We start from the raw sequence: 22,390 nt of genomic DNA, 5'->3' as shown, positions 1-22,390 counted from the left end.
ATATATATAAAATATCAAAAGTATTTTAAGCACAATTGCTCGTGCTTAAATAATGACACTTATTAGAACCAATTACATTACTAATTTGCTCCGTATTTTTTGTTTTCACCCCAATATTTAAACAGACAGAATTCGAAAACAGGAAGAAATTAATAAGATTTTGCTTAGAAAATATTTTTCATTCATCAATATAAGATCTCTTGGAAGAAACTATTAAATATGTTTTATATACGATAACCAAATTCTTCAGAGCTTATTTCTCGAATTTGATAATATGGAGAGTATCCTTATAGAAAAGTGCTTTCTTCTCTATTTTGACATTTTTTACGCATGTTTGGAGCATCTTTATTCCATCGTTATCATCTTTAGCAGACAGATGAATTCTTTTTCCTTTCGCCGCGAAGGAGAAAGCTGAGGTTTACAAATATCATGGCAAAGCAAAAAAAGATATGTATTAATTTTGATATTAATTATTCAAGTACGTAACGTTCTACATTTTCCTAATTGATCTCTGCCGTACGGACAATCTTTTTTTTCATTGACATTGGGTGTCACCGTACATTGGGTACCGCGGAAGATTAAGGTCGGAAATAATTTCTCCTATAGTCATACCAGCCTTCGCAAGATCATGGATTCATCTTTGGAAAACTAGTAAATGGACTGAAACAAAAAATCGAAGGCTTTTGCTAGCGCGGAGATAGGCACGAGATAAATTTTAACCTATCGATGAGTTTTGTTTCCTTTACATATGTATCAATTATGCCTGATTCCATTGGACACACTATTCTATTTTATTCGCGTTTCTTGGACTTCTAAATTTGTACACAGGATATATAATAAAAATGATATAATAAAAATGATATAATAAATATGATGAAAAAATATAATATAAATATTATAAAATATAATAAAAATAATAAAAAAATATAATAATAAATATATTCGTGAATAATGCTTTCCAAAATTATCCAATATGAATGAAATTCCAATTATGATTTTATATAGTTTGCATTCTTTTCATTTAAATTTCATTGTAAAAATGACTACTTTACATAAGTTATTTAATTAGCACATTTACGTGAAAATTTATTAGCTGGAATCTCTCTACATATATATTTCACGATATGCAATTATCAAAATAGACAATCCAATTTTTGGCAGCTATAGTTATAACGTTACAATATGCGGAGAGAATATAAATTATAGCTCCTACATATATTTTATCTACGATTATATACATTTTTGCGACCCTGCTTTGATGAAAATATGACAACGATAATTATTTAACTGTATTATAATGTCATACTGTTCAAACGAATAATTAGTTCGAATATATCAGTATGATTCTGAGAATATGGATATACGCTGAATCATCTACTCATTTGTATGAGAATTACATAAAAACAACCTAATGGCGCATGTAAAATAATATTTCATGTAAAAATGAAAAAGAGTTTAAACATAACATATAACAAAAATATAGATAAATAGGGAAAGAATGACATAATTCAAAATAAAATTTTTCGAAAAAGAAAAAAAAGAATAAGTAAAATATATAAGCCCAACAACGTGTGTGTGTGTGTGTGTGTGTGTGTGTGTGTGTGTGTGTGTGTGTGTGTGTGTGTGTGAGAGAGAGAAAAAGAATTTAAATATTTTTCCTAAGAATATATTATGTATGATTACAATAAAATTTAATAAAGTGCATATTATCATTAGCTTTAAGTTAGAAGTTTCAATAAAGCACAGGAAACATTAATGGTTTAAATTTGTTTAATATGCAATGTGGTTTCAATGTAAAAATAATATTGAAGGATATATCGAATAATATTAAATTTGCGAAAAAAATAAATAAATAAGCTCGCATATTCGATTTGTTTAATGTTACAAACAATGCGATTATATACGTGCAAGGAGAGATCTCGTATATTTGAATGGAACAACCATACACACACATTTCGAACAAATACGAGGTAACCGTTTTAAGAACCGTCTGGACTGTCAAGGTTCACCTCAAATGCACCAAATTAAAGTTTTGTTTGCTTGGCCTCGTGGTGTCAGTGACTTCTAATATTTCGTGACACCATACGTTTACGACCTCATAGACAATGACATGTTCATGAACGAGCAATGCCACGCTGTCAAAAAATAAAATCTTCCAATTCTTTTAATGACAAAACTACGATTTTATGCTTACAAAGAAATAATTTAGATTAGTAAACAAAAGAATACAAAAATATTAAGCTGTATATATACTATGTACACTTTCAATAATTTTAAAAAATAATTAACTTAAAAAATTATTATTTTGATATTTCTAAATATTTATGTATCATTTTCTGAGAGAGATTTATTACATTAATATACTATTTAATTTCTTTGCAAATAACTTTCTTCACATACTTTCTTTGCTAATAACTTTTTAATAAACAACAAGCGCTGGCTAGTATCTTTACAGGAATACTTAGGATAATAATTTTGATGAAAATAAATCAAGGTAAATATTGGCATAAGGTAAACTCCCGCAAATATCATTGACCTTGACATGTTGTTAGAAAAACATAGTCTCGGGCAAAAAATTTGCTATCGCTCATTGTTTATTGAAAAGTTATTGATAAAATATATGGCCATGCACACAAAACTAACATTTTACTTATCTATCTTTTATAAAGCATAAAATCCAAAATAATTGATCGCAAAATTATTATGCACAATCAATTTTTTTCAATTTGTATTCTAAATAGATATTTAATATTTTAAATTGCATAATTATACGTATTACGCTACATGATTTCCCAGACCTTTTTAGTACAAGTACATGCTAACAATCTGTCACTTAAGTCGTCATGTCATCACTTTTTATCTTTAATTTTGATCTAGGTTCAATACTGCCATATAAATGACACTACTATATGATATATGACATAGAACTAAACATAAACCGAGGAGAACTAAACAAACACATAATATTCTTTGATGACAAATAATTTAAATATCGAATTATGAATTATGAATTATTCATATTTTATGATGCTTCAGAAAACAGAAACTTATTAAATAAATTTATAATTAAAGCCGTTTTGTGAACGAACATATTTGAACTCAGATTGAAATCGGATAGTATATAGCCACATACATTACTAGCGGTTCACGAATATAATGTACATATCGTATATCACTCTAATAGAAAGCTGATGCAGACTTTTATATGACATCAAGTGAATTAAATTTGATAATTTCTATCGTTATAATTAATATTGTCATAAATTATAGAAGAAAATGGTTCATGATTATATAATTTATTTTTTACTTAAAAATATCGCTATTTGCTTATATAGTAGGCGGAAATTAATTTGTGTGCATTAGTGCGTGCGTGTGTAAATATTTACACGAATGCGCGCGAGTGTATATATGTTACATTTCTTTAAATATAAAGGATAGAGAAGTAAAAAGTATAGAGAACTAGACATGTAGATATATGAGAAAATTATGCCATGTGATTTATTATAAAAATCATAGATTATATAAAATTTACAAAGATTATGAGTTTCAAACAATTAATAATATATATTTAAAATATTAATAATACATATTAAATTTATAACAACAATTTATTTTATATATATATATATATATATATATATATATATGTATATGTATATATAAAGTTGTTATTACATAAATATTAAGGAATTGTAATATGTTTTATAAATTTTTAATTTTAGATGTTATTTAAATATTAATATGCATTATTATATCTATATTATACCTATAATAAAAATTTGATTCAAGATAATATAATTAATAAATATTAACAAATAAAGTTACAAATATAGAACAAATCAAATACAATTTAAAAAATAAATCAGAATACAATTTAAATTAGATAATTCATTTTTAGTACATTAATAATATAATGTTAAATACATTGCAGATACTTTCTCATTTAATATAATTAAAATTATTCATATAATATAACATAATTTAATTATAATTATTTATATATTATAATTATGAACATAATTTACACTTAATTTAATTATATATTTAATTATAATATAACATAATTTAATTATAATTGTTTATATATTATTATTATGAATATAATTTACACTTTGCTTTACTTCATGTTAATAAGGAAATAAAAACATCAGTGAATTGCAGACTAAAATGAATCCTTGTAAATGCACATGCATTTAATTATACATTATTAACGCAAATAAGCATAAATAATAAATTAAAAACTATAAACATTATAAAAAGCTATTTGTAAAAAAGATATATAGATGTATTCGCATCACAATTGTTACTTTTATTAAACGGTTATTGTTGATATTTGACAAAATTTTGAAAATAATTCTGTTGACTTTTGATTTCGAAAATACGTGTTCGTATCTTGCTTTTAATATTTGAAATATATTGCTGCATACATCTGAAATTTTCTGCTAATTCTGTTAATTCGCTTGTCTAAAACAGATTATATCGGTATTAAGTATTAGTGTGAATAGCCAATAATTATTAATAAATATTATATTAAATATTATCTCGTGTATGTGTATATATATATATATATATATATATATATATATATATATATATATATATATATATATATATATACACATACACATCATATATATATATATATATATATATATATATATATATATATATATATATATATATATATATATATATATACACATACACGAGATAATATTTAATATAATATTTATTATATTAAATATTATCTCGTGTATGTGTATAATATTTATTATATATATATATATATACACAGGGTGTCGCAGATCACCCGTATCAGCCGAATATCTCAAAAACTGAGCGCGGCAGACAAAAATATTTCAAACAAAAAATGTAAGGTTTCAAGTAACGCATTACATGGCGATATCAGTATGACTTTGAAGAGTGTTGTCAAGGTCACGTGAAGGTCACCGTCAATTTCTTAAATGGAACGTCCTATTTTTTATTGCATATTCTTGTAGCATATCTCGAGGGCTTTCCAAAACACTATAATAAAATATTTTTCCCTTAAGTACTTTTTGAGTTATAAGGCTTGAAATCATTTCTTAATTTTACATAAACCGTAAAATATCTTGTAAAATATTCATTTCTCGATTATTTTACCTTAATACTTTTGTGTACAAAATAATGAGAGGAATCAATTGGTGTAAAGAAAACACATAGTTGTTTCGAAGAAAAAATATGTAATTTGCAATTAACAATTACATATTTTTTCTTAAAAATAACTATGTGTTTTCTTTACACCAATTGATTCCTCTCATTATTTTGTACACAAAAGTATTAAGGTAAAATAATCGAGAAATGAATATTTTACAAGATATTTTACGGTTTATGTAAAATTAAGAAATGATTTCAAGCCTTATAACTCAAAAAGTACTTAAGGGAAAAATATTTTATTATAGTGTTTTGGAAAGCCCTCGAGATATGCTACAAGAATGTGCAATAAAAAATAGGAAATTCCGTTTAAGAAATTGACGGTGAGCTTCACGTGACCTTGACAACACTCTTCAAGGTCATACTGATATCGCCATGTAATGCGTTACTTTAAACCTTACAACTTTTGTCTGAAATATTTTTGTCTGCCGCGCTCAGTTTTTGAGATATTCAGCTGATACGGGTGGTCTGCGACATACAGTATATACACGATGAATCATTTTAATCTATAATCCCAATTATCTTGTTGGCAAAGCATGACAGAGAAAAAATTTTCCCACAAAAGTAGTTTGTTTCTTTGGGGGCCATAAGATGGCACCATTGGTTTGACCTTGAAGAGTCATTTGAAGGTCACGTGAAGGTCACCTTCAATTTCTTAAATGGAACCTACATTTTCTCATTACATATTCTTGTAGCTTATCTCGAGAGCTTTCCAAAACACTATAATTAAGTACCTTTTCGTTAAGTACTCTTTGAGTTATGAGGCTTGAAATAATTTCTTAATTTTACATAAACCGTAAAATATCTTGTAAAATATTCATTTTTCGATTATCCTACCTTAATACTTTTACGTACAAAATAATGAGAGGAATCAATTGGTGTAAAGAAAACACATAGTTCTTTTTAAGAAAAAATATGGAATTGTTAATTGCAAATTACATATTTTTTCTTAAAAACAACTATGTGTTTTCTTTACACCAATTGATTCCTCTCATTATTTTATACATAAAAGTATTAAGGTAAGATAATCGAAAAATGAATATTTTACAAGATATTTTACGGTTTATGTAAAATTAAGAAATGATTTCAAGCCTCATAACTCGGAAAGTACTTAATGAAAACTAACTTAATTATAGTGTTTTGGAAAGCTCTCGAGGTCAGCTATAAGAATATGTAATAAAAAATAGGGGGTGCTATTTAAAAAAATTGAGGTGACCTTCACGTGACCTTCAAGTGACTCTTCAAGGTCAAACCAATGGTGCCATCTTATGGCCCCCAAAGAAACAAACAACTTTTGTGGGAAAATTTTTTCTCTGTCATGCTTTGCCAACGAGATAATTGGGATTATAGATTAAAATGACTCACCGTGTATATACAGGGTGTTTCATAAGTGGTGGGTAAAATTTCAGGAATGGATTCCTTATGCTTAGAGAAGAAAAAAAAGTTAATCAACATAGGTCCGGAAATGATTAGTTTTTGAGTTATTAAGATTTTGGACAATTAGAGGAAATGTTCAATATATCCACTTCCTGTCACAATACAAGCCTCAGTTCGTCGTCTCATAGGCCGCCGAACTTGAAAAACATTGTTGATGCCTGTAAAAGGACTTCTAAGACGAGAAATGAGACAAAATTTTGTATTACAAAAATCTTAATAACTCAAAAACTAATCATTTCCGGATCTATGTTGATTAACTTTTTTTTCTTCTGTAAGCATAAGGAATCCATTCCTGAAATTTTCCCCAACCTAACACTTATGAAACACCCTGTATATAATATTAATATATTTAATATATATATATATATATATATATATATATATATATATATATATAATACATACAATAATAATAATAATCTTAAATATAATAGGAATAAATAATAATTATGGATTATGAAAATTACAAATTTGCTAAAATGAGAATAAAATCATTCTTCTATTGTACTATGTGTTCTATTATATTATGTGCATAGTGTTGCACTATATTGTACTTAACAACTCTTTTGTATGCAAGGAATGCTTATAAATAATACTTTGCAAGTAACTTTCGACAAATAAAAATCAAAATTTAGAATTAGAGATTTTAAAAATAAAATTAGAAATTTATATGAGCTGCAGCTGTCACATAGATAATATTATTATAATATTATAATATTATAATTGTTATATCTAGCAAGTGCATTAATCTTCTTAACTTATCCATCTTTATTAAATTTTTATTTTAGTAAACAAATGGCTCGTATAATATTAAAGTATGCGAATCACATTACGTAATACTTTCTCAATCATATTGAAAAACATTTAAATTTATTTAACTAAAAGCTGAACATCTAGACTAACTAAGATTTAAATCTGAAACTTGTAAATTCTCTTTTTAAAATTTATATAATTCGATTTTCACTAAAATTTTCAAGTAAAGAAATTCTCTTTCTCCTTTGCTTTCGTTTGCTCGCTCACTCTTTCCCACTTTCTCATTCTATAAAATTACATATTTCCAAAATAATATAATTTCGGAAATTAGAAATAAAAATATACTTATTTTATAAAAAATATTAAATGACATTAATTTTTGCTTGTTACTTTGGGATACTGTGACATTAATATATTCTGTATGAAAACAGAAAAATCAATAATTAATAAATGAAATATTAATATAATGATACTCATAAAATTTACCTTTACTTTCGTATTTCTTTCTTTCACAGAAAACCATAATTTCTTACATTCATTTAATTCAACTTGCGTTTCTTTAGAAAATTTATCTGTTAGGAAGTCGTTTATCTAAAACAGATTATTTTGATGATATTAAACAGCAATATTTGATGTCGCATCATGGTTATTTATTTTACACACACACACACACACACACACACGCACGCACGCGCGCGCGCGCACGCACGCACACACACACACACACACACACACACACATACATACATACATACATACATACATACATACATACATACATACATATATGTATATGTATATGTATATATATATATATATATATATATATATATATATATATATATATACACACACACACACATATAAGCACATGCAATTTTTACCTTTTGGAGTTGATTTGTGGAATACACATGATTAATAATTACAGTAAATGTTGCATACTCGCTGACTTGTCTATAACAGTAAAATAATAAATTTATTGATACACACATAAATTGTTGAATGATAGATATACAGGGTGTCAGGCAATTTTTGACCTTCACGAAGTAAGAAGGTAGATTGGTTCAAATTAAGAAGGAAGGTACTATACTATTTTGCGATATTCGCAATAATTACCGAAAAATTAATTAAAGAAGATCGGCCAATGCGCGTGGCTAGAAGCACACGACGGCGAAGGCGGTCTGACTGTAACATAATAGCGGCGCGCGGCGAAGCGGTGATTGGGGAGGGGAGGAGCAATGAGTGTGTAAGCGCGTGGCGAAGGCTCCTCCTCTCCCCAATCACCGCTTCGCCGCGCGCCGCCATTATGTCATAGTCAGACCGCCTTCGCCGTCGTGTGCTTCGAGCCACGCGCATTGGTCGATTTTCTTTAATTAATTTTTCGTTAATTATTGCGAATATCGCAAAATAGTATAGTAGCTTCCTTCTTAATTTGAGTCAATCTACCTTGACATTTCGAAACTGTCAAAATTTCCCTGCCACCCTGTATATTTACGGAGAGAAAGCTGTATTACTTAGGTTTTATATTCTCAAGATTGTGTAATATAAATGTTAGTACTACAGGATTCCTTGCATGCTTCGCGATAGTAAAAAAAAAATAATTAATATAATCTTTATCGGAAAAATCTTTTAAAAACATAATCGATGTTGTACTATCATTTTTTATTAGATTTAAATAGTCTTTGATAAATTGTGAATCCTCAGGGCAAGACAGATATTTTAAAAGTTTAGTTTTAAATTTTTCTTTTCCCAGATAATATACTCCCCACCAAGGAGCATCTTCATCGCTAAGAGAATAGGACAACGTTTTTAAACCTTGACAGTAAGTCCATTCTTTCCACCATGGCAAGAGTCTACGGAAAATTTGACAAGAAATTAATTTCTGTTATAAAAGTTTTGCACATATTAATCTTATATTTTCATGAAATAATTTAACGAATTATAATTTCATAACATAACAGAATAAATTTAAATTTTGATCAAATAATGTAATAAACATTGCACATGTATCTACAAAACAATTAAATTAAAATAACCGAGAATATATAAGAATAATTACGTGTTCTTTTCGGGATCTGCGAGATGTCGATTTAAAATTTGTCGGGCATTTTCTATACATATGCAACCATCAAGATTACATGCCCATTTCGCAGCCTCCATTCTTAAACTCTTTGTAAGATCGTGTTCATTAGAAACTTCATCGTATTCAAGTTTATCAAGCAAATGGTATAGTAAGTTTAGCATTTTCTCCTAAATATATAAATATAAATATATATATATATATATATATATATATTTATATGTATTTATATTGTTATTTGATATAAATTTTATATTTTTCGATTCTTGCATTATATTTTACTATATAGAAAGATATCTTGCGCAATTGTATTTTACATATTAAGAAAGTTTATATATTAAGAACATTCTGTCTTTGTAAACAGCTCTGAATTCTTTTTATAAAGATATCTATTATATAGCTATATATATGTATTTATACACAAATTTGAATTTTTCTTGCGTGCACTTTCACACATGCTTAACACATGTTCATATCACAAAATAAACATACAGAAGTGCATACATGCATATATTGTAGACATGTAGACATAAATGTAGACATTATATCTATTGTATAATATAATTTAATAACTTATTAACTCTTTTGTGTATTAAACACACAGACAATTAATATATATGTTTCCTACTAACTTTCTATCACAAAATTAATGATATTTAAATCGTCATTATAAATATCATGCTGTAATTAAAAATGATAACAATTTTCAAATTTTTCTCCCTTTTCCTCTCCAACTTCTTTTAATATTAGTATACATACACTATTCGAATATTAATTTACAAATATACTTATCTTTCATCCAAAATATGTATATTTAAAATACCTAATCAAATTTTTTCTAGCTACACGTATTTTATTGTATGTATCTTTTCGGAAAGCACTTAATAATTATTATTATAAATGCACACAATATTAATATGTGCAATAAGTAACATGTTTTTAGTATGTTTAAGACATCACTGTTGACATTGTTTATAATGTGTTATTACCTTGATATTAAAATATATTGGTTCCTGAAATAGAAAGATATTGGACAGATATTCTAAAGCTTTGAACATAGGATACCATGCCACGTAGTCTGTTTCTCGTGATAGATATTTCGTAATATTCCAGAATACAGTGGAATTAAGTTGGTTTGTTATCATTAAGTGGAAAGCGTCATCGATAATTTGGGCACGATTCAAAACATGTATTTTCCTATAATTTTTAGAATTTAGATAACTTGCAATTCTTCGCCAGTTCTCGATATCGTAATTGATTCGAAAATATCCTGCCGAAAATAAATAAATTGTATATATATATATATATATATATATATATATATATATATATATATATATATATAATTGTTTCAAAAGATTTATCAGTACAAGTATCTGTTTATACTTTTGTACTTATACTTTTGTACATTAACAGAGATAAAAAATGTATCATAAAGTGAACATAAATGGAAATGCAAATTGTATATTATATTAGGTATAAAATCATTTTGCATGAAAATTGAATATTTCTAATAATTGTACGTATGTATGTATGTATATATAATGTATGTATGTATATATAATGTATAATAAATGTAATGTATATAATACATAATATAATGAATAACATTTTTAATAATGTAAATCTTTCTCTCCAATGTGTATGTATGATAAACACTATAAAATGTAATAAATTTATTGCAAACTTACCAGTTTGTTCTAGATTATATACTATAAAGTCACCCAACTCCGTAGTAGACGTCGAAGGTATGTAATCATCCACCGTCTTATTGAAATTTGTACGTTGTATCGTTACTTTTAAAGATTCGAAAGGATGATTATATTCTCGTACTATTTTCAATACAGGACAATATTTTTGTTTTGTTGTGGCCTTAATTAGCTGGTTTATAAAAAGTAAATTGTATGTAGACATTTGAATGGACGACCTCATAACATCACCAAAATAGTTAAAAGTTGTCATGCTACAGTTATAAAATTTATGCAAAATTTATTGATGTGTCAACGAAAGGTATTATAAGCAAATATAGTATATATATATATATATATATATATATATATATATATATATATATATACAGGGTGTCATGAAAGTGAGCATGACTTTAAAAAATTAAGGTAGATTGGCTCAAAATTAGAAGAAAAGTCTTGTACAGTTATGCAATAATTAACGAGAAATAAATTAAAGAAGATCGGCCAATGCGCGTGGCTAGAAGTGCGTGCCGGTGAAGGCGGTCTCATTGTAACATAATGGCGGCGCGCGGCGAAGCAGTGATTGGAGAGGGGAAGAGCCTTCGCCGCGCGCCTACACACTCATCGCTTCTTCCCTCCCCAATCACCGTTTCGCCGCGCGCCGCCATTATGTTACAGTGAGACCGCCTTCACCACCACGCACTTCTAGCCACGCGCATTGGCCGATTTTCTTTAATTTATTTCTCATTAATTATTGCGAATATTGCATAACTGTACAAGACTTTTCTTCTAATTTTGAGACAATCTACCTTAATTTTTTAAAGTCATGCTCACTTTCATGACACCCTGTATATAATTACCACAATATAAAATTGTTACGTTAATTATATTTTATATATAATTTAATTAAATATATAATTAATTACATAATCATATGATTTATAGTTTTTATATAAATTTGATGCTACAGTTTAAATTATAATTTAAAAGGAATGGCCAAACTTGATTACTTTTAAAAGATAAGTGTATATGTAAATTGAAAATATATCTTGAATATTTAATGACATTGAAGGTAAAAAGAATTGTAAATGGTAATAATAAAGATAATAAAGTATGAAAGGAACGATGTAAGTTTAAATAAAAATAAAATTAATTTAATTTAAATAAAAATAGTAATTATAGTAGTATGGTTATAGTGTATTACTTACTTGTCCTTTATATATATACGGATACTCTGCCAAAATATCTCTTCAGTAATCATGTGTTGTAATATACGCAATACACTGGATACTATAATTATATAATTTACATCAGAATATAAATAAGATAATAGTTACAGTAAATAATAATTAATAAGTATGGTAAAAGTGCATAAAACGTTACACATCACCGATTTTATCATCATTTGAATATGTTATAGAGGAAGTTGTCCTGAGTAATTCCGCGCAAAAAAGTAAATGAGAGACGACATTGGTTTAAAAGATATAACAAGTTAAAGTTTGACAATTGTAATACTTTTCTTAAGCAATCTGATATTAAACACATTAATTTGCAATTAACAATTACATACTTTTTCTTAATAACAACTATGTTTTTTTTTTACACCAATTGATTCGTCTCATTATTTAGTACATAAAAGTATTAAGGTAAGATAATCGAAAAATGAATATTTTACTGGATATTTTATAGCTTATGTAAAATTAAGATATAACTTGAAAAGTACTCAATGAAAAAATACTTTATTATAGCGTTTTGAAAAGCTCTCGAGGTTATCTACAAGAATATGTAGTAAGAAAATAGAGATTTTCATGTAAAAAAGTATTAATGACCTTGACCTGACTTTGACAAGGTCAATATTTTCATTATGTGTACCCCTTCAAGCTATGCAACTTTCGTTCGAAAAATTTTTCTATAAAATCATCGGTTCACGAGATAATCGACTGTATCACTTAAAAAGAAACATCCTGTATATGTAATATATTTTATATATAATTTTATATACTACAGCTTCATTATGTATGTATATATGTGTGCATGTGTATAATGAAGAGATTATATATAAAATTAAAATTTTTATCAGTTATTCTATTTGTTTTTTAAGCATTTATTTTCAAAAATTTCATAATCAATTTTTATTTATATTATCATACCTTGAGGGTAACGAAAATTTTCAACAGAACTTTTGAATGTGCTGAATTGTGTGTAATAAAGTGATGTATTATATTCAGTATCGAAATGAAGGAATTCGTGTTGAATTTGTACCACAAACATGTCCATCATTCGGGTACTTGGAAGAGACTATAGAAAATAGTTTAAATGTATTTACTTAATTAATATTATATTTAACACACAATAGCAATATGCATTAGGGCTGCTACTTTCTACGTGTATGTAAAAAAAATTGGTTATACCCTTATACTCTTAAAATATAGAATAAATAATTTAAAAATATAATACATTAATAACAAAAATGATTACTTGACATATAACTTTCAAACTAAATATTTCTAGAACTATTAAAATATATTATATAGCTAAATTATCTTATTACACAATTTCTATATGTATACATATACAGGGTTAGGAAAAAGTCTGGATACCCCCGAAAATTTTGGAAACTAAGGGTTATGGAAGAAAACTTCAAATGCAAAAGTTGTAAGATATCAAACGGAGCATTTCATGGTAACCTTGACTTTGACCTTCACAGCGACCTTGAGGGTTGTTTCAAAGTCAAGTTGTTTTTTTCAAATGGAACCCCCCATTTTTTATTGCATATTCTTATAGCTCATCTCGAGAACTTTCCAAAACACTATAATTAAGTTAGATTTCATTAAGTACCTTCCGAGTTATGAGGCTTGAAATCATTTCTTAATTTTACATAAACCGTAAAATATCTTGTAAAATATTCATTTTCCGATTATCTTACCTTAATACTTTTATGTACAAAATAATGAGAGGAATCAATTGGTATAAAGAAAACACATAATTGTTTCGAAAGAAAAAATGTAATTTGCAATTAACAATTACATTTTCTTTTTCGAAACAATTATGTGTTTTCTTTACACCAATTGATTCCTCTCATTATTTTGTACATAAAAGTATTAAGGTAAGATAATCGAAAAATGAATATTTTACAAGATATTTTACGGTTTATGTAAAATTAAGAAATGATTTCAAGCCTCATAACTCGGAAGGTACTTAATGAAATCTAACTTAATTATAGTGTTTTGGAAAGTCCTCGAGATGAGCTATAAGAATATGCAATAAAAAATGGGGGATTCCATTTGAAAAAAACAACTTGACTTGGAAACAACCCTCAAGGTCGCTGTGAAGGTCAAAGTCAAGGTTACCATGAAATGCTCCGTTTGATATCTTACAACTTTTGCATTTGAAGTTTTCCTCCATAACCCTTAGTTTCCAAAATTTTCGGGGGTATCCAGACTTTTTCCTAACCCTATATTATGTGGAATCTGAATGATAATTTTTCTTTTTTTTTATATAATAATTTAAAGTCGGACGAATGTAACATAGTGACTTTAACACACACACAAAATAAAAGAAACATAAAAATATAAAAATATTTTAAATTGTATTATCTATGTATGTTGCAGATTTACTTGAAAATTAGCATTTTTAAAAAACTCACTTTTTTTTTGTAAATATAAAATCTTCGCCTAATATTGTGATTTATAAAAAAAATTACACGCTATAATGATAAATATTTAACTTTACACAGCCCCAAATGACTTGACCTTGACATATATTGTCAAGGTCACTGCACTGAGTAACATCCAAAAGGTTTTAGGCGTCGCTCGTTGTTTATTAAAAAATTCTTCAATATATTTATTCCTTTATAACTTTCAATATGAAAGGTCTATTATTGTACATGGTGTCCAAAAATTCTGTGAACCTTATAAAACTTCTTTTGTTTATAACTTTTTAATAAACAACGAGCGACGCGTAAAACCTTTTGGATGTTATTCATTGCAGAGATCTTGACAATATATGTCAAGGTCGAGTCATTTGGGGGTGGCTGTGTAAAGGTAGATATTTACCATATTAACCATATTATAAATACTATACTATAAATATTTACCATATATATATATATATATATATATATATATATATATATATATGTTTAACGCAAACCTTGCTCTCTTGCAAACAATATGATATACACTATCCTCCATAAGTTTGGAAACACATTGCATTTTACAGATAAACAATCGCATGGCAGCAATCTGTGCAGATTTTTCATATAAATATATTGCAAGACGTTTAAATAATGATATAACGCCTGTTTATACCGAAAATATGTCGAATAATTATTACGCGGCACCGAACTGCTCGGAATTAAATTTTGCGCGTTGATTTGTTCTGTCAATTAGTGCTACTACAGCATATCAGATGCTGTAGTGGAATGTCTGTAATGTTTACGCGCATTAGAAACATACATCAGAGTAATAAGAACTCATTTAAGTGCAGTTTGAGTTTAGTTTCTGTAAAAGTAACAAAAATTACTACAATCATTAAAAATGGCTCCGACGTGCCAGATTCCATATGAATTGCGAGTCAAGATTATTATTTTACAAGAAGAAGGATATAACATCCGGCAAATATCAAAGAAATTAAAGTTATCTTCTTTATATTATATACCTTTATAGAGTGTTTTCAAACTTATGGAGGGTACTGTATATATATATATATCCATCATATGGTTTGCTAGTGAGCAAGTTTTGCGCTAAAGAATGCTTAAAATAACCTGATTGGTGACATATAATCCAAGAAATGCGACAATAGCCTCATTTAACAAAGAGGATAACGGCCAAAGTGGATTTTCATAATAAGTACATTCCTGTATTATTTTATGGGCCATGAAGCGGGCAACTTTGATTTTAGTCGCAACAGAATCTACATTGTCATTGTAGATAATATCTGCTTCTCTGAAAATTATAAATAATGTTTATTTCTGTTGCATAATAACACATAAAAAATATTGTATTTCCAAATTTATAATTAAATGATTCTATTAAATTAACATATTAATTATATATTATTATTAATGTTTTATTTATAAATGCTCATTACGAAGTAATGCAATATATTGGAAGCGAGTACCGGATTATACATACACTGAGAAAAAAATCTGGTTGCATTAATTAGAATTCTGGTAGATTCAACCAGTATGTCTGTTGGAAAATGGACGAACCAAAATTCTTGTAGAAATTACCACATGAATCTGATTAATTTCTTCCTATTAAATTTATCAAATTTTCTCGTTAATAATACTAAACTCACCAGCACCAAGTCATCTAAAGTTTTTTCCATCTAATTTCAAAAGTCTGTTTAATATTCTAAATTCCAACAAGATTATTGGATAAATTCAATCCAGATTATTGAATAAATTATTTTAAATTCAATTTGTTAGAAATTAAATTGATAAACAGTGATGCAAGAAGAGAATGCAGCTCAAACACACACAATCAGAGAGCTAGCTCTTTCTGGCACTACTGCTCGTAAGAGAAAAAAAATATACTTTAGATTTAATACTAGTTCTTTATATACATTTCACGGCAAATATTGAATACGAATTAAGTTAAAAGTGGCTCGCCGCCTAACGGCGGATTCAACCAGAAAATACTAACCAAATCCTTATAATAAAATCTATTAAACGTTCTCGTTATAAAAAATCGAGTCTTATCATGATAACTAGAAATTCTTGTTTGATTTAACCAAAATGCCTTCAATCATATACGTCTTGTTGGTACAATCAAACGATTTTTCTCAGTGTATATAACTTTTTTAAATTTTGATCGATAAAAATAAAAACCTTAATATAATACCTATACTTATACTTATACCTTAATATAATTATTTAAATTACAATTTTATATTTTAATTTGTATTTTTCTAATTTAAGATTATAAAATATATACAGGGTGTCCGATTCGTGAGGGACCAAACGAAAAGTGATGATAGATTGGGTCAAACTAAAAAGAAAAGTCCTCTACTATTTTGCAAAATTCGCAATAATTATTAAGTAATAAGCAAAAATGTCCCGGCGCATGAGAAGCGGTAAACCGCTTGTAGTGTGTGATTATTAAGTGATCAAACGAAAAGTGGTGATAGATTGGGTCAAACTGAAAAGAAAAGTTCTCTACCGTATTGCAAAATTCGCAATAATTATTAAGTTATAGGCAAAAATGTCTCAGAGTATAAGAAGCGGTAGACAGATCGCTTCTCATGCGCTGAGACATTTTTGCCTATAACTTAATAATTATTGCGAATTTTGCAATATAGTAGAGAACTTTTCTTTTCAGTTTGACCCAATCTATCACCATTTTTCGTTTGATCACTTAATAATCACACACTACAAGCGGTATACCGCTTCTCATGCGCCGGGACATTTTTGCTTATTACTTAATAATTATTGCGAATTTTGCAAAATGGTAGAAAACTTTTCTTCTTAGTTTGACCAATCTATCATCACTTTTCGTTTGGTCCCTCACGAATCGGACACCCTGTATATATTAATATTATTGTTCATATAAGTTGATGTACATTGAAGATATAGGTTGTCCAGAAAGATGTTGTGGTTTTTAACCTTCAAGTTCAAATACGCATATTTTAGCAAGTGAACTTTATTAATTGAAAAGAGAACTATTGAAATTTAAATATATTTGCCAACGAGAAGCAATATTTATTTATTCCTGTAGCATAAAATTCAGATTTCTAGAAACGACAAACTCTTCGAAGGCGTTTTTTGATAGTAGCTTTATTGTTAAAGGTTTTCCCCTGCATGAAATTGTCGAAATATTTAAAGAAGTGATATTCAGTTGGTGAGAAGACCGGCGAATATGATGGGTGAGACAGAGTTTCATAGAGCTTCATAGCTCAATTGATTAATGCAGCGTCGGTTGTGCGGCGTGTAGTCGAGCATTGTCGTGTAGAACAATTGGAACTTTTCTGTTGACCAACACCGAACGCAAACGTGTCAGTTCCTGATGCATTTTGCCAATTTCTTGACAGTACCTCTCTGCCGTGATAATTCCGCCCGAATTTAAAAAGCTGCAGTGGATTATCTCGGTTGACGATTGTCAAATAGTCACCATAATTTTCTTTTAATACAATTTTGGTTTCGGAGAGTGTTTTGGCGCTCCATCATGGTATAACCATTGTGCAAAATGTCGACGATTATCGTACAAGATCCATTTTTCATCGCACGTTACAATGCGACGAAGAAATGGATTATTTTGCTTGCGCAAAATCAATACAGAACACACTTCAAAGTGACGATTCTATTGATTTTCGCTCAATTGATGCGGCATCCATTTATCGAGATTTTTTGTTTTTCCAATTCGTTCCAGGTAATCAGAAACAGCTGACTTGCTTACGCCAAATTTTTCCGCTAGTTCTCGAATCGATGTGCGTGACTCTGTTTCAACTAACACCTTCAAGTGGTCGTCGTCAATCGCAGTCGTCCAGAACTTTTCAACTTCAAGGCTCTCATCTCCACTGAAATTTGCGGAAACCATCATTGCATTGTACGTTCATTAGCAGTTCCTAGACCAAATGCATCGTTAATATTACAAGCCTTCAGCTGCTTTACGACTCATTTTGAATTCATATAAAAATATCGCTGGAATTTGCTATTTTTTTATTCTTAATTTCATAGTTTAAATAAAACGCAAACCAATATCAAAACACAGTTATTTTTATTAAAATGTAGAGAGAAGTTTGCGCTTTTAAATTGATATAATATAGATACAAAAGAAAGACAACGTGAAAAAAGCGCCAAATCTACAAAAATCGCAATAACTTTCTGGACAATAATAAACTGGACTAATAATAAACGATTAGATATGTTTCTCCTCTCATTGCTTCATACAATTTTACTTATTTTTTAAAATATATTCAAATAATATTTTAAAAATAGAGAAAAGATATGTAAATAATTTTGGTTATCAAGAATTGTTATCCTTTTTTTCATCTTTGAAATATATTAATTTTTCTAATTATATAGCTACCTGTAAAGAATAAGGCCCAGATTTATGATGCTTTCGTTTTGAAAATCCGGAAGTGCAACATGATTTATTTGCCAAGTTTTATTCAAACGTTTCCATTTATCGAACAAGTACGATGTTATATTTTCAGCAAATTTGTGTGCAAATTCGCAGTGCATTCTACACCACATATTAACTCTGACACTTTCATTTGTACCAGGCATAAGTGATAAATTAATTCGGTCAGTCAGAAACAGTAGATAAATAGGCTTTACAAGCGTATTAAAATGTGTCTTCGTCATATTTTTATCATTCGTATCTATATTTTGTATCGGTTCATTTGATAAAATTGTATAGTTTTGATAATGTTCTACAATAATATCATAGATGGGCTTATACCAGGGCATGGTTCTTAAAGATTCGGGCAAAGACGGAACCATGTGTTGGATCCCAATATCAACATACGTTGCCAACCTATCACATTTAGAAATATGAATTAACAATAATAAAAGTCACCGCAAGAACCTTATGCAAAAGTGATTTCAATGAAATTGTATAAAAGTTGCATATATTTTAGTTGTGCGGGATTCATAAAATGTTTATATTAGAATATACAGGTACAAAATAAATATTTAATAATTAATATTTAATATGAAAATTTAATAAAATTAAAATAAATTTCAATATAAAACAGTATTAGAATAATAACTTTTTTAAATTGATTTTAATTGATATATTATCAACGATTCCGTACATAATTTTATACAAGTTAAAGAAACTGTCTATGTTAGTGATAGTTTATTAAATGAAACACATATGTATATATGCCTTAGTTAGTAGCGAAATTAGTATTGTTTCAAAATAGTATGAGTGTGTGTAGATGCGCGTTTAAATACATGAAACAGCATAAGTATAGCTTGTATATTTAATTTTATATATTATATGCAGAGTGTTTTTATGAAAGTTGTGAGTGTTCATGATCTAGTTAAATTTTGATAATGACTTTTATGGATTATAAGGATAAAAAGAATTCATATAAACATATATCTGGAAATGTTTTCCTTCTGAATTATAAGTTTTTTTAATATTAGAAACGAATTTCCTAATGTTTGGTATTGTCCAAGTAAAGTGTAAAACTTAAATGTTTGTTCAAAATTTCAAATTTCAAATAAGCAGGTTCTATAAAAAAATAAATACTTCAAAATCATACTTATACGTATTATGAAAACAATTCGAAATTCTACCGGAATATTTGATTTTGTTCCGGAATATTTGGTTTTGTTGAGTGTTGACAATAAAATGCTGTACCAGGGTTTGTTCATAAACATCGTGAAATTACTATATATTTAACATTTTAACAGTTACTTACCACTGTCGCCCATCTCTTTTATAAAAGTTTTTTAGACCTGTTTCTTCAGTTATATTATAAACTAATTTTATGATGTAATACCCCGGCAATAGATCATTAACGAATATATATTTGACAATGTTTTTCTCAATGTCATACATAGATTTTACCGATGGATAAATGATCGATTTTTCAATATCATTCATAGAATAATAATGTGGATAATAAAACACAGTTGGACTAACATTTTTTACGTGTAAATACAGTAATATGCTTGATGTTGAATTTATAATCTCTGTACGTATACTGCAGTTGCAGACAAGAATATTTTTTTCGACATGTGTAACGATGATATCATATTGTTGCGGTAATATATAATTCGAGTGGTTGTTTAACTCTTCTTGAGATATTTTAATTATCTGATCGTCGGTTAAAAAAGTCGCCGCGACGATGATTGTTAAACTGCTACTTAACAATAGTTTAAGAAACATAATACTACTTTTATCTTAAATATCTGTAAAAATATATTTTTGTTAGATAGTTCAAACGGTCAAATTAAACACAGCACTGTCTCTACCATGATTTAGTGGAAAAGAAGGAATTAAGACAAATATATAAAAATAAACTTAATTTTGAATGACTTACTCTGTATATTGAGATATACCACAAATTCTATGCAAGTGTAGTTTCGTTATAATAATTAGCTGCAATAAATTAAAGTTTTATCCACTATCATTGTAACATGAAAAATATATATGCGCACTTATGATTTCTTATTATTTCGAGAAACTTCCAAAGACTAATAACACTTGGCGATATTACAATAAATGTGTATGTCATATGTAAACACACAACTTCTGAGGTCGTTAACAGACGTTTCGATCGAGAAACGGTATGTAATAGCAAAGCACGGTGCCGTTTTTCCCACTCCAAATTCGTGCTAGCGATCGAGCTCCGTAAGATGGCAAAACCGTCTATTTCGCGTCTAAAGCAAAAGAGGCCGTTACGTAGAATGCAAAAATATCTGTAAATATATATATATATGAATTCTTTTATACTGTTTAAAAGTAGTATATTCCTTTACCAAAAATTTGAGAATTTTTATAATTTACAATATACATTCAAATAAAATTTTATTAACTATATTATTACAAGTTTCTATCGGTAAATTGTCTTTAAGCAAGTTAATGAAAAAACGTAACTTATTAACACTAGAGTATAAATTACAGTATCGTATATAAGAGAATATAATGAATAACTATTATTTTTTAGGTTTTTGTTCACTTTTTGAAATTTATATGATGGATATATGAATAAAACAACGGGTTTCTCAAATCGATCAAATCAATAATCGTGTTTTTCTCATAACGAAGCAGATTTTTAAATTAAAATTAAGAAAGGTTTTTTTTATAATGTAGAATAAAAATATTATAGAGATAGCGTGCTCCAAGAATTATGCCATATCATTTATTATTAAATTAAAAATATTAATAGTACATTAATAAAACACATTCGTAAAGAATACTTTTTATAGGATTTAAAATATTAATACCATATGTTAATATAACGCACTAATTTGTTGATATTTATATACAGATATATTTAAATATTAATTATGTGTACAGTATTTTATAATATTAATTACACATATAATATTTTATTATATAAAACATTAGTAATTATTTTACATTATAATCAATACTGTAATATTATCCTCTATTAAATCACATATATATTACACATTAATATACATATATTAATTTATGTGTATTGGCAAGTAATAATTAATGCAATACTAATATACATATATTGATATACATTATTAATATAATAAAAAACTTAAGAGATGTTAAAATAAATAAATATTAAGATGTAATTTTAT

At 27.5% G+C, this 22,390-nt stretch overlaps 1 protein-coding gene across 1 annotated transcript; it reads right to left on the bottom strand.

The window, feature by feature from the left end:
• Positions 1-4,320: 4,320 nt before the first annotated feature.
• On the bottom strand, positions 4,321-20,999 carry LOC145961627 (aminopeptidase N-like). Its single transcript, XM_083082054.1, has 12 exons — positions 20,530-20,999; positions 19,185-19,634; positions 15,920-16,100; positions 13,305-13,452; positions 12,363-12,444; positions 11,155-11,426; positions 10,453-10,733; positions 9,443-9,633; positions 8,898-9,236; positions 8,268-8,337; positions 7,870-7,974; positions 4,321-4,464 (listed from the first exon to the last, which is right to left on the bottom strand). Exons 1-12 carry the CDS (start codon positions 20,997-20,999, stop codon positions 4,321-4,323), a joined length of 2,733 nt encoding a protein of 910 aa, XP_082938180.1.
• Between the last annotated feature and the right edge of the window lie 1,391 nt (positions 21,000-22,390).

The sequence above is a fragment of the Camponotus vicinus genome, unplaced genomic scaffold (assembly GCF_025532165.1).
Source record: "Camponotus vicinus isolate PSW18456_S1 unplaced genomic scaffold, iyCamVici1.0 SCAF_11, whole genome shotgun sequence".
Classification (NCBI taxonomy): domain Eukaryota; kingdom Metazoa; phylum Arthropoda; class Insecta; order Hymenoptera; family Formicidae; genus Camponotus; species Camponotus vicinus.
The sequence above is the reverse complement of the archived record's forward strand: the minus strand, read 5'-3'. Positions and strand labels throughout refer to the sequence as shown.